The 13356-nt window shown below is 37.1% G+C and overlaps 1 protein-coding gene and 1 long non-coding RNA gene across 2 annotated transcripts in view; one reads left to right on the forward strand and one right to left on the reverse strand.

The window, feature by feature from the left end:
- The window catches only part of LOC149424058 (uncharacterized), a 651496-nt gene that overhangs the window by 138835 nt on the left and 499305 nt on the right, over positions 1-13356 (forward strand). The window lies entirely within an intron of this gene.
- LOC149424059 (uncharacterized) lies at positions 1274-5666 on the reverse strand. Its single transcript, XM_089631144.1, has 3 exons — positions 5154-5666; positions 4703-4920; positions 1274-4315 (listed from the first exon to the last, which is right to left on the reverse strand). The coding sequence occupies exons 2-3, from the start codon at positions 4916-4918 to the stop codon at positions 4073-4075; spliced, it is 459 nt and encodes a 152-aa protein (XP_089487270.1). The 5' UTR covers positions 4919-4920; positions 5154-5666; the 3' UTR covers positions 1274-4072.

Genomic DNA, 13356 nt, shown 5'->3' on the forward strand with positions numbered 1-13356 from the left:
ACCGTGTATAAAACCGCGTAGGTTTTTTATAAGTGTGATTTGAAAATTTTGTTGTTTTTAAATCTGCATGCTTAATGTTTATGTAGGCTTTTCATTTGATTGGCTGTTTGTAAACAAAGAAACTTCTCGAGTGAAATAATTCTCAACCCACGTTTCTACATAAATACCTTGAGTAGGAAAGTACCTGAACTTAATATGGATTGGTAACCATTAAGTATAAGATTAGGGTTAGGTTAGGTTAGGCTTGTAGGTAATTTTTATTTATTTTTTAATTAATTCCACGCAGAAGGCCCTGAGGAAAATAAATTCCCCTGTGAGAAGAGGACATGGGTCTTAGAAAACCCATGTTGTAGTAGGGAGGACAACAGCTGAGTTGTTGAACGCATTGTAGAAACAAATCATTCTCATGTGACCAGTGTCAACCGTGTACAAATGTTGGGCAAGCATTTGGCGTGTTTCCCCACAATGCATCGGAGCTGATCAATGACGCTAGTTCCTTGAAGCATCTTCCATTCAAATACCGGTAGAACAAGGACAGCATACCTACGTGATGCCTGTATTCTAAGGTTACAATCTGTTTAGATAGGGGAATCACAAATATAAGATTGTATACCATACCTGTCATTGACGAGGTTGTTTTAAACTATGTTCAAACTCGTGCTAACTCTGCATTAACTATATTTATTAATTTTGTGCTCTTCCGATAATTTTTGACTCCCCCTGATACATTAACGTTATTGTTGTTATCATTGTAAACTGTAGTCAGATTCGGAAAATTAAGAAGACCAAACATAATACGGAGTGTGTACAACATTATCATTTATTGAATGATTATAAATCATGATTTTTATCTATTCAAACAATGTTCAACACATTATATGAATAGAATTATTATCTATGATTCTGTTTATTTGGGAGGGCTTATGTGACGCGGTTATCTCTATTTTGCAATATACCGATGGAAAGATAATATTATTTTGGTGCATTTGAATATACTTATCTTTGTGAGAACTTTATCTTATCAGCATAGATAACTAATAAATTGCATTAGATTAGTTATTCATAAATACAAACATGATTATTATAGGCTTAGCTGGTAATTAACATTTAATGTAAATAACACATTAGTAAAAACAATGTCTACTTTTATTGAGACTGACTACATGTATTATCAGATTGAATGCATTACACTGTTGGTTCAATTTTATTTTCAGGGGTAAATTCATGAATGATAGGAAGCTTTATGAAATGAAAAAACATTTTAGATATAAAAATATTTTATTAAAAACATTTTGGTAACATTTAATAAGAACACTTAGGTAAAAATAAATTGACCATAAAATTATTTAAAAAGAACAGCCTGAACTGGAAGTTCACGGAAATAGCCGGAACAGCAAAAAATAAATAACATTCTAGGCAAAGAAGTGTCTAATTGACAACCATAGTTAAGGCATCGCAAGAACCATAATATTAAGTACCGTTAAATACCTATTGCTAACATTAAAACATAATGCCTACCGCCTATTGAATTACAATTATTGACCAGTTTGCTAACAAGTGTGCAGCTCTTGGGATGAACTCCGGCATTGGTGGATAGAAGTTAGTGTACGCAGTTATAGCGTAAGACTGCTTAGGAAGCTGCTTGTTCTGCTTGTTCGTCCCGTCAATAATAACACCTAAGACAATAGCAGCGGACAGCAGGCCAAGTTGGAAGAAATGGTAAAGTAGGTGGGTGGGACGTCCAAGTCCTCCAGAGACGTAGTAATGTTTGTATCAAACAGTCAGGCCAGGCGGACAGGCGGACAGGCAATAGGACGTGTAATTACAAATAAGTGATTGAGATTTAAGGACGGAGGGGGCGAGTCTAGGAACACGGAGATTAGTGGTAAGTAACACAGCAACTGATAGACGTTAGAAAGAAAAGATTAATAAAGAATTAGTGAGAATATTAATACAAATGTATTGCAAAACAATGTGAGGAGTTGGTTCACAAGACAGACAAATGTTTGGCATTTAGCTACGTACATAGTTAAACTAGTCTAGGACACTCCCGACATAAACTTAACTAAATTTCAACTACCTAATAACTTCTTGGGCTAATTTTGATACTAGAGAAGTATTATCATCTCGTGTTGTACTTAAGATTATGCTGAATTAAAACAATGAGGAATTATAAGTGACACTATATTGCAAGCGAGTTGAGATTGTGCATGTCGCAGTCACGTAATGACTAAAATCAAAATATATAACATTAAATATAAAATAAAGAATTGTACTGAAATTTCACAAGGAGTGCTTTTAACATCAAAATAACAAAACAAAATAATCAAGAACAGTCAATATAATTTAAATTACGAGCATTGGCACTTGAAATCTTTAATACAATTACTCTTGTTTAACACTGTGTAAAACCAACTTAAAAACTAATTTCAGATCAGTCATTTGAATGGTATCACATAGAAAACATAAAGTGGGAGATACATCTAACAACGTGTGGATAAATTGCAACAAATCAATTTAGAGATAGGCTTCCAAAGAAAACTGAGGTAAGATATTGCGGGTTTACTTTACTTATAAAACTTCCAGTCTAAAATTGTATTTATTTGTGAAATGTACATAGGAATCTTGGCTTTACAAACGAATCATAATGTAAAATGATTTAAAACATTTCATTATATTTAATATATTTGGTTATCCATATTAATTATGGACTTGTTAAAATATAATAATTCAAATAGAAATTTATGCAAGAGATAATAATCTTCTGTTTAAGTTACTAATATTATTGAGCGAAACACCGTTTTAATTTGGCGTACGTTTATCACCATATTAAGAAAACGAGAACCAAAGTGTTTGGTACCAGTTGACTAAACCTACATAATGCTTACTTCTCTACGCACGGCAGTCATTTCCTTCCATGTACGTCCTTTGCAAGGCGCAAGGCGTCCGCGTACACACGCCGACACCGAGGTACTCCGAGTACTAAAGTAACAAACAAACGAACACATAGCGCACAACACAACCCACACACCATATAAAAATACTGTCATTTGACTATGCGACTACTTTTAACAACAAATTATACAATTAAACATTTTATTCATAAAAATATATGATTTGACTAACACAGTGAAATGCAAAATTTGAAATGAGTAAGTAACTGTCCACCGGAGCCGGCGGAGAGTAAATACATAAAATAACGTAAGACAAAGTCACACAAGTTGCCTGAGGCAGTTCCGACTGCAGTGGAACCACAATGGAATGCAGGTATTGCATACTGATCCCTCAGAGGAGGCCTTTTCTGTAACTTCCTAATCTTCTAGATTAAACTACTAACTCTAACTGACAAATAGTGGAATAACGTAAACCAGGAATCAATCACAATCAAGTAAAGTATAACCGGAAACAAGGGCCACATTATAACATGAATTATCACAATGAATTACACAAACTTCTTAAGGTAAATTGCAATGTGCTCCTGCTCCTTCTCCTTCACAACGCTCAGAGTGGATAGAGTGATGCCGTGATGTCGGCCTCGCACTAGCACTAGCACTATCACTCCAACATCGTACATCTTAATATATCTTAATATTATAAAACTGGAAGCGGATTACATAGAAGTGGTTAATTTGGTGTGGTTTCCACATATGGTCGGTATTCAAACCTTTTCATAAGCTCATACATATATAATATATATGTAAAAATATCTATCTGATACATTTCTAGTTACGATAGTCAACAGAGGTCACCGCACCTCGGACGATTGTCACTATGTGAAAACAACAATTTAACCTACAAGTATTAGTGACTTTTGGAACACCAGGAGATATCAGTCAGTGGAGGGAGATACCTTCCAGAGATGAGATCTGAATGCTTCCCTCTCCCAACCCGCACAACATGGCATGATATGCGTGGAAGTAACTATAATATTTAACTTTCCCACCATTCCCATGGCTAGGACGGCAATCCAATAATCATTCGTTTAATAAATTAATATCGAGTCATACGGTGAAGCTGAAGTCGTCTCAAGTATCCGGTAGCTGCCTAGTGCGGACATGGTACTGAGCTGGATCTACTCTACGATGTAGGTAAAGCCGCACTGCTTACACTGGTCGGTGGGGTGGCTGATGTGGTAGCCGCCCAGGCGGTGGTACTGCGAGCGGTTGGCAAAGAACACCGACGTGTTGTTGGAGGGCAGGTAGGCCGAGCGCATGGGCCAGCCCTTCTGCTCCATGTTCCTGCCCAGATCCAGGATGTTGCGGCCCCCGTACATAACTTTCGCCTCCGGTTCCCGACTTGTCACCGACACTATCTTCTGCAATCAAACAGTACATCTCTTTCACTTTTCTGAACTGAACATTCCTTGTTATATCAATTTAATACATTAACATTCGTTTTAACTCATTGAATGCCAAAATAAACGAACAAAAAAAAGTTGAGTTTACTCAAATCAAAACATGATAAAATCAGACATCAAATTTAAGTGGTACCATGTTGTGTAATTTATTTCGACCAGAAACCTAATAATTATTACAGTACACAAACTGATTCTCAAGCCAACCTCTAACTACAATACCAGCGGCGTTGTTTATGTTACATAAGAATGATAACATTTTTATCACTGCCAAAAAGTACTGACGACAGAATTACACCTCATGTTCATTTGCTACTCGCATTATAATGTATAGAGAGTTTGTATTACCTTTTCGGGCGCCTGTGGGCTCGTTGGAACTGACTCCCCGCTGAGGGACTCGGACTTCAGAGACCCCAGGGAACCGATACTGCAAGAATCGCTAGATATCGACGGGGTAGGGCTTGTACGCGATATCCCCAATATATCCCGCAGTCCAAAAGAGCTAAAGGATGAAAATGTCTCCGTCTCCAGTCCCGACAACGGCAAGGCAACGCTAAGAGCCATCCCTGAAAGATTACAAACGAAAACAATACTATAAAATACACAATTAACCACGGGCACACGGGCGCGTTATTGTTACGGCTAGTATCTCAGCAAAAATATTGACATTCGTGGCTGCGTGACGTGAATCGCATCGAAAAATCGCATTTACGTCTCACTTTTACACTTAATATTGATTGATACTAAATAATATACAACTGAGGATTGTATTGTACGATATATGGAGTAAATACTGTACCGAAAACTCTTTAAATCTTGATTTCAAGTACACAGATCCGCACGACCACACGAATATTCCAAGATAAAACCGGAGTTGATCGGAGTGAAGTTCGTGGCGTTTACGAGCAACTGCGACGCTCTCCGATGTCCGCAAATATGGGCGTCCTTCAAACTCAAAACGAACTGCGTTTAAAAATAAATCTGCACTTATTTTATATTACTTCATTTTAGATTTATTTGCTTGTCACTCCGCTTAATTAAAACACAATGTCGAACTTCCCATGCGCTTAGCCAAATGTAAACGTGTTTTTAGTGAAATTTTTGAATTTCAACGCTTTTATGCGCTTAGCAAAATGTAAACGTGTTTTTTTGTAAAATTTTTGAATTTCAACGCGTTCACTAAGAAAAAACTATTATTTTTGGTTAGATTTCCGAAAGTAAATTATTATATTATAAATGAAATTCTGTGAACCAAAACTGTTTTGCTGCCCAAATATATTATACGAATAATATTACTAACGAAAAAAACACTGACATTGAAACGAAATAATTTAGTTTCCAATGTCAGTGTTTTGTCAAATAATAATTTTGTTTTGGTTTTCAAAATTTTTGAATAGAGCTTTTAGGAACATCACACGACATGGCAAACATTTTGTTTGAAAAGCTTTCCCTGTTCCAACATAGATGTCGTTAGTCTACAATGTCGGTAAGGGAAACGTCTGCAGGATATAGTCATTGCTCAAACCTTTAACATACATTCAGTGGTTTGAGCATGGTTTGAGCTCCGACCGGTAGATGGAAGTAAAATAAAATATTAATTAGATACAGGAAAATAATTTTTCGTAATACCGATTACTTTACAAATATATATTTTTAAATGTATACTCCAGCTATACCTACCAAACATTTTTCATACAAATTATTGCAAGAAGTGCGGGAATTTCAATGATTTGATTATAGGTCAGTGGTAGAGTGGGCATAGCGCTTGGGTCTCACCCGAGCGTCGCGTGTTCGATTCCTCGGCTGGCTAAGTCCTCCATCACAACACAAGCAACATTTTCGGCTTTCTGTGGTGGTAGTAGGAGATTTTCAAACATTGTTGGGTTATTCGTGACCCGGGAATGTTTGTCTTTCTTTTTAAAAAAAAAAAATAAAAAAATAAAAAAGGTATGTATATAAGAATGGTTGCTAATCTGTCTAGTAAGATAAAGATACATATTTATGTTTTTAAAAAGAAAGACGAATATTTCAGGTTGAAAATTTCCTACTACTACCACAGAAAGCGGAAAATATTGCTTAGGTATATCGTGATGGGGGACTTAGCCAGCTGAGTAATTTGATCTTGCGATGCCTGGGTCGAACCAAACGCTATGCCAACTCAACCACGACTGACCACTATCTTAGGTCTTAGGAAATAATAATTTTGTTATATTATATGTACATATTAAGTTCCTGCGTAGTGCAGTTTTGAAGGGGCGGCACATCCAGTGTGGTAGGTAGGTCAACGCTCAACGTTATGATTACAAATTATTATAAGCAATAATTAGTAGCCTGAAATATCCATACAAATTGAAAATATCTCCCGAGTAAAAATTAATGCCACTGACAGGAATTCAGGCGACTAATTCTTGCTTATAATACTTTGTTATCCTTTGTGCTGTGCATAAAAAACCTTGTATTATAAATATTAGTTTATCATTTAAAAAAAAAAGTTATGTTTCCACGTAGAAAATTTTTTTGAAGATAAATTGGAAGAACTAACGGAGGAAACAGATCTGGGAGACATCTGCTTTCAACAGGACGGTGCTACTGCCTATGGCCAAAATGCAAGAGTTTCAATGTCGAAACTGCGACAGATGTTTCCTACGCGCCTCGTCTCACTGAGGGGTGACCCGCGCTTACCTGATTTGACTATTTGCGACTTCTTGTGGGGCTACCTGAAGGAAAATGTTTTCAAATAGATCCTTGGAAGAACTCCAGGATCGAATTCGGGAGGAAATAGCCGCTATAGCCATCGAGATGTGCCAAAATGCGGCCGTGAACTCCAGAAATCGCCTTGCTGGTGGCCATCATCTTTTGAGGACTTGAATAAAACCGCATTTTTTTAAAATTTTTTATATTAACACCACACAGGAGGCCCTGAAGAAAATAATTTCCCTCAGGGCCTATGTCATCTTTGGGGATGCTGTGTGGAGGGTCTTTTGTGGAGAGGAAGGAGTGAACATGGGTCTTGAAGAGTCCCATGTTGTAGGAGGGAGGAAACACAGAGGCCGGCAGTTCGTTCCACAGCCGAGCTGTTGAACTTAAGAACGAATCGTAGAAGCGACCCGTTCTCATGTGACAAATGTCAACCGTGTACAAATGTTGGGCGCGCGTTTGGCGTGTATCTCGACTACGCTGCACCGGTGCCGAAGGGATCAATGACGCTAGTTCCTCAGAGCATCTTCCATTGTAATACCGATAGAACAAGGACAGCATACCTACCTGACGCCTGTGCTCTAAAGATTTCAGTCCGTTTGTTAAGATTCGGGAATCTATCAAACGGACCGCCCGTTTTTGCACAGAGTCAAGGGTTTTTTTTCAGGTATTTAGGGGCTTCGGACCAGAGATGGCTGCCAAATTCGACAGTAGGGCGCACTTGCGATTTGTACAGGGTCAGCAGTTGTGTACTATTAAAGTATCTGCGGGCCCTGTACACTGTACAGTATGCCCAGCTTCTGAGAGGCTAACTTTACTCTGGCTTCGATGGAGCCCCCGTACCTGAGCTGGTCACTTATAGTTACACCAAGCATATCAATGGAAGGCCTGTTCGGAAGATTGCTTCCGTTGAAGGAGACTAGATTATCATTTGGATCCCTTTTAGACGTAATCAGACAGGGTTGGGTCTGGCGTATTGGGCATGAGTATTCTGAATACAGAACTTTGAGAATGTTTTGAAAATACTGGTAGTACCTACCGAAGATAAATATTAAGAATAAATTAAATAAGAAACCTTATTAGCCGTCAAAACGTTGCCATTATTTGCGGCCGGCCGATAACCGTGTGATGTGAAGATAATACAATGACTGGCGTTGTGGTATTATAGCATTGCCATTCAAATTATGAATTGTACGACGTCACGAGACACGATTGTATACGTTTTACCCAAGTTTACTTTGAAAGCTCAAAACATAGTCATTTACTGTCGTTAATATCTCTTTATCATTCGTCAAAAAATACCAAACTCATTTAAAATTACTTTGATTATGGAAAAATCCGCCTTCTATATCTAAATCCGAGAAATCTATATTACAACATCACTATCAGGAAACAATCCTTACATACCCATTTAAAAAGAGTGGTATAGGTAGTAGTTACCTAGCTACTTTCGCTAATAATAAACACTTATTTGTTTTTATATCCTTTTATGTTGAAATTTAGGGATTGAACCAGGTTGCCGTGTAATGCAGGCAAGGCATAAATAAAGAAAATAAAACATTATTATAAATTAATTCCAGGTGGTAAGTATTTCAAGGTAAGATTTGTTGATTTCATACCGACCCGAGTGGGATTGACCTTACCGTTAAACGGCAAAACCGAGGTACGTATGACGTCACGCGCACCCCGTCAGAACTCGATCGTTTTGACGGGCTTCGAAAAATGCGAACTGTTAAAATGATTTTAACTATGAAATCGAAAATGTAAAAAAATGGGATTTAAGTTAGAAGGATGTACATATTGATAAACAAATATTATTTGTAAATAAAATTATAATTTTGACTCCACTGTCGTTCCGGCATTTGCTTGCTATTCCATGAAACTAGCAGGCTTAACAACTTGAGATCTTGTTCAGATTGGGAGGAAAGTGCAAGCCGAAATATTTTTTATTCAATGAGAGGTACTAAAAAAGGGTTCCCATTATTGCTGAGGTCTGTATTTTAGACATTGTTGACCGTCTCATAAATAAGCTTTTTAGCGAATGTTATATTGTTTGATGAAGAGATTGGTGAAATCGACCCTCAAGACATTAACAAAGTGACGTAACCCTCAATGATAGTATATTAATTTATCCTCATGTAGATAGACACCTATATAAGATGGATTTATCTTTATGTAGATAGATAGGTACCTATATACCTACATAAAGATTAATATGATTTCAATGCGCTAACGATAAGTCTGTCTTTGCAAAATAAAATGAAATGCGGTTTATCGGTCTGCCTCGGCAATCGGTACATATACGGTGGGCCGATTGTTCAGATCAAACAAAACGAAAAATTAATTTCCGTAACTGCCTTCAATAATAATAATATTTTGATGATTTGTATAGCGCCGTTTTTGTTCAAAATCATCTCTAGGGCGCTACTAATAGGATACACATTTTCACAAGAATGCTGAAAAAGTTGTTCATGTATTATTGTTTATTCAAAGAAAACGAAATGCACGGGCTTGAAAAGCTCGCTTTAGGAAAATTCCTGTTTCACGGTTTTTCCGACAGGGGCGCTGACGTCGCGCGATAAACAAAACACCCCTTCGAATGGTTTCTCCCGCGCTCCGGTATCCAAGAGGGTGTGAGGGAGGGGATCAGAGCAGGTCTGCGGGAGTGAGCAGGACGCAAGCAGCTGCGAAGGGAATGCGGGGGTGGGCAGACTACAGACCCAAATATGCATAGTAAGTAGAAGGGTGTAAAATAAAAGCCCGTAATAAAAAGGATATAAGTGTTTGGAGTGCGTTTTTTTAATCGGCGTTAGTTGTTTGGTATTTTTGTTTGGGTTTTCTCGGCTGTTTGGGGGTCTGGTGTTTTGGGTACGGGGCGGTCTTATCGATTCGCGCCGTCCGGTACGGACTGAAACAAAGTCTCCCCCTTTCCGCCCGGGTGCGGGCAGGGGGCATGGGGTTGCGGGGGTGGTGGGTGGGGGCTTTTGTCTTTGGCCGGCGCGGACAAATAAAAAAGCGGCCCGGTCCTGATTGGCTGCAGCCGCCGAGGCGTGACTGATACACTTCCTTGGACGTGACCGACTCAAGACTTGACAATTTCGTCCGGAGACGCCGCGCCGTTTGTTCTATTTTTAAATGCGCCGGACACACCTTTACCTAACGTTAGAACTTTACAACGTGACTTGGGCACGTTGAAAATAATGAAAAAAAAACTTTGTGAAATATTTGTCCGTAGGTATTTTCTAATATTATAAGTACAATGTCATAATAGATTATATCAGGTAAAAAAATCGGTACCTACTTACCTAGAAACAGTACCTAGGTAGGTACCATAAAGATTGGTAGGTAAATGAATATTAGGTATGTAATGGTCAAATTAATAATGTGTAGGTAATTTTTATTTTATTATTAAAGCAGTGATTAATACCTATCGATAAAATGACCTAATATCGATAAAAAGTTGAAATTAGTTTAGAAACATCTGGAAGGTATGTACCTAGGTAGGCGTAAGCAATACTGTCAGATAATGTGGGGATAGGTAGATGTAGGTAGGTACCTAACTTAATTATTAATTTATGTCACGTTTTTATATTTTTTATTTATCAATATAAAGTTTTTTACGTACATTTTTCGACATCTGTCTCACTAGGGTACACCTGTGTCGAGACAGACGTATTCAGGTACTTAAAGATTACTTACAAAGGGGCTATTATAAAATTATTGAATCTATTATTTTATTTTGTATGTGAATTGTTGATACGTGTAATTTGGTTTACCTATATTAAATGGGTTCCTAGCAAAATATAAGTATTACAAGCGGTGTTGCCGCAAGTGAAAAATTATCTATGATCACCTCTGGCAACCAATATCCTTCCGAAATTTTGCTATAAAGTTTACAGCATTGGGCCAATGGACCAATAGGAGCTTTATGGGCTAAACCTTGACTTAACTATATAAAGTAGTTTTATCGGATGGCGGGAAGCATTTTAGGGTAGCAATGACACCTCCCTTCGTATTATCATAATGAGCGTGCATAAGAATAACAATGAGAGTATTAAATATAAGGTTTTCAGTTCAAAATGATGCAGGCATATAGATAGATAGCTACTACCGACCTATCTGGATTCTAGAGGTGAACACAGTAGAGAGCGAGTAGTTAAATTACCTACAAATAGTCCCCGGCGTTGGCCGTGCTTTACGAAATCAGATGTAAACAGTCATTTTACGTTCTACGTTTATTCTGACGAAAAAAACATTGGTTTTGAAACATGTCGATGTGGATCTTTTTTTGATTAAATAGTGGTGTATACAAAGTTATTTATTTAATTTAATTTAATTTTTAATTTTTTGTAAGTTAAGTGTTCAAAATTTCATCAATATCCAAGTGAAAAAATTCTGTTGAGGGATGGGAAAAGAGGGTGGGTGGTTTTTGAAATCTTGTGTAGGGACCTAAATACTGTCTCTTGTTTGGAAGGTCAAGTGTGCAAGATTTCATCAATCACGGTATAGTACTGTCGAAAAAATAAAGCCAGACCGCCCGTCCGCTCGCCAGACACACTTCTTTATACAGGGTGTAACACCTGTAAGTAACAAGTACCCGAAGGATTTTTAATTAAAAAAATTTACCAGTTCCCGAGCATATTTGAAGTAAAAAAATACGTAGATTTGATTTTGACCAGTGACAACGTGTGATGTAAAAATAATTTTTTTGTTGTTTTTAATTGAAAAAAATACTATCGGAGAGCAAATAAAAGTGACATATCTACACATTTTTTCCATATATCGCTCGTAAAAATCCTTCCGGTACGTGCTGTTACACCTGTAGGTACATATATAAAGATATTTTTTATGTTTCAAAATACTCATCGGTGCACATAAAATTGTTTGTACATTTCGTTTCCGTTTCAAGATGGTGACCACGTGAATATTAAATATTATGGTATCTACTAACCTGCCAGAAGAATGCATGAAAAATGAATTGTCATTGAGATAGAGTTATTTGAAATAAAAAAAAGTTCTATGAAATTTATGGTTTATAATTCAGTAGGTGGTTATTTAAGTACCTAGGAACTGGATTTTGATTTACTTATTACGTAAAAGAAAATTAAGAAAATATTTTTTTAGACGCGAGGTCTAGGTACTGTACACAAAACTAATAATTTTAATAAGTAGGTACCCGAGTTCATGGTCACATATTGTTTTGTTTTTAATAACACAAAATGTACGATGATAATAGTCTCAATTATTTTATTAAACGTCTGTACTTGTGTAGTTGTATCGATGTTAACATACCAAGTAGGTAATAACTCTCTAATGCCGGGTATCAAAGGTCCGCCATAGAATGGAGACATGCGAAACTTTTTTAAGTACCGCCAAGTTGGCATTACAAATTCTACACTCTGGCGGACTTTTCTAAAACAAAGTTCCGCAATAAAACATCGCGTTTTAAAAGTTGCGCGGTGCTCAACCTTTTACATAGAGGGCGCCCCAATTTATTACACCCAATTAGGCGTAACTAAGGACTGAGGATGGAAACAATTTACGGCGTCCAGTTTGGAGGATTAATCACCCGCTTCTGCGGTGAGGGTTAGATTCATCCCCGATGCCCGAATTATATGAAGAATCTCGCGTGCTAAGTGTAAATAAAGGTGGAGGCTGTTTATCATTCCGCACTTACGCCTTGCGGCTGCCAACTGTATTCTACCTTGAATTAATTAAAAACGTCAAAGTACCTTCCCCTAACCGAACTACAAATGGAGAATCACAAATTTTACTTATTCATTCATGCTCTCTATAAAACGGTTATGCACCAATATATTATTAAACTTTTTATCATCATATTTAAAATCCAGAAACCAATTTGTTTCGGTAAATAGACATAATTTCGAAAAAATTCTCAGTGAAATCTGGAATTCCTCAAGGGTCTAACCTCGAACCGCTATTGTTTTTAATACTAATAAATGACATCCAAAACTATGTTAAGAATAGTAAATGTCTACTGTTTGCAGATGACCTTAAAATTCTGATGGAAATAAGCTCCCAACAAGATTGTGTTAAAATGCAAGCTGATCTAGATGCACTATCTGAATGGTCGTTGATAAACAAATTAGATTTCAATACAAAAAAATGTGTCACTATGTCTTACACTCGTTCTCTAAATACTTAACTTTACGATTATAAGATAAAGGGCGAAACACTATCACGTGTAAATTCTGTAAAGGATCTCGGTGTCGTCTTTGATCCTTAACTGAAATTCTCTGACCATATATCGCAGATCACTCAGTGTTGCTACAAACTTCTTGGGT

The sequence above is a fragment of the Hesperophylax consimilis genome, chromosome 4 (assembly GCF_061612785.1).
Source record: "Hesperophylax consimilis isolate HC1 chromosome 4, BYU_Hcon_1.0, whole genome shotgun sequence".
In the NCBI taxonomy this organism is placed as follows: Eukaryota; Metazoa; Arthropoda; class Insecta; order Trichoptera; family Limnephilidae; genus Hesperophylax; species Hesperophylax consimilis.

What these genes read in the sequence shown, in the direction of transcription:
- LOC149424059 (XM_089631144.1), bottom strand. Translation starts at nt 4,918, where the DNA reads ATGGCTCTTAGCGTTGCCTTGCCGTTGTCGGGACTGGAGACGGAGACA. An exon ending in GCCCACAGGCGCCCGAAAAG is followed by an intron (nt 4,316 to 4,702) that starts GTAATACAAACT and finishes GTTTGATTGCAG; the next exon opens with AAGATAGTGTCGGTGACAAG.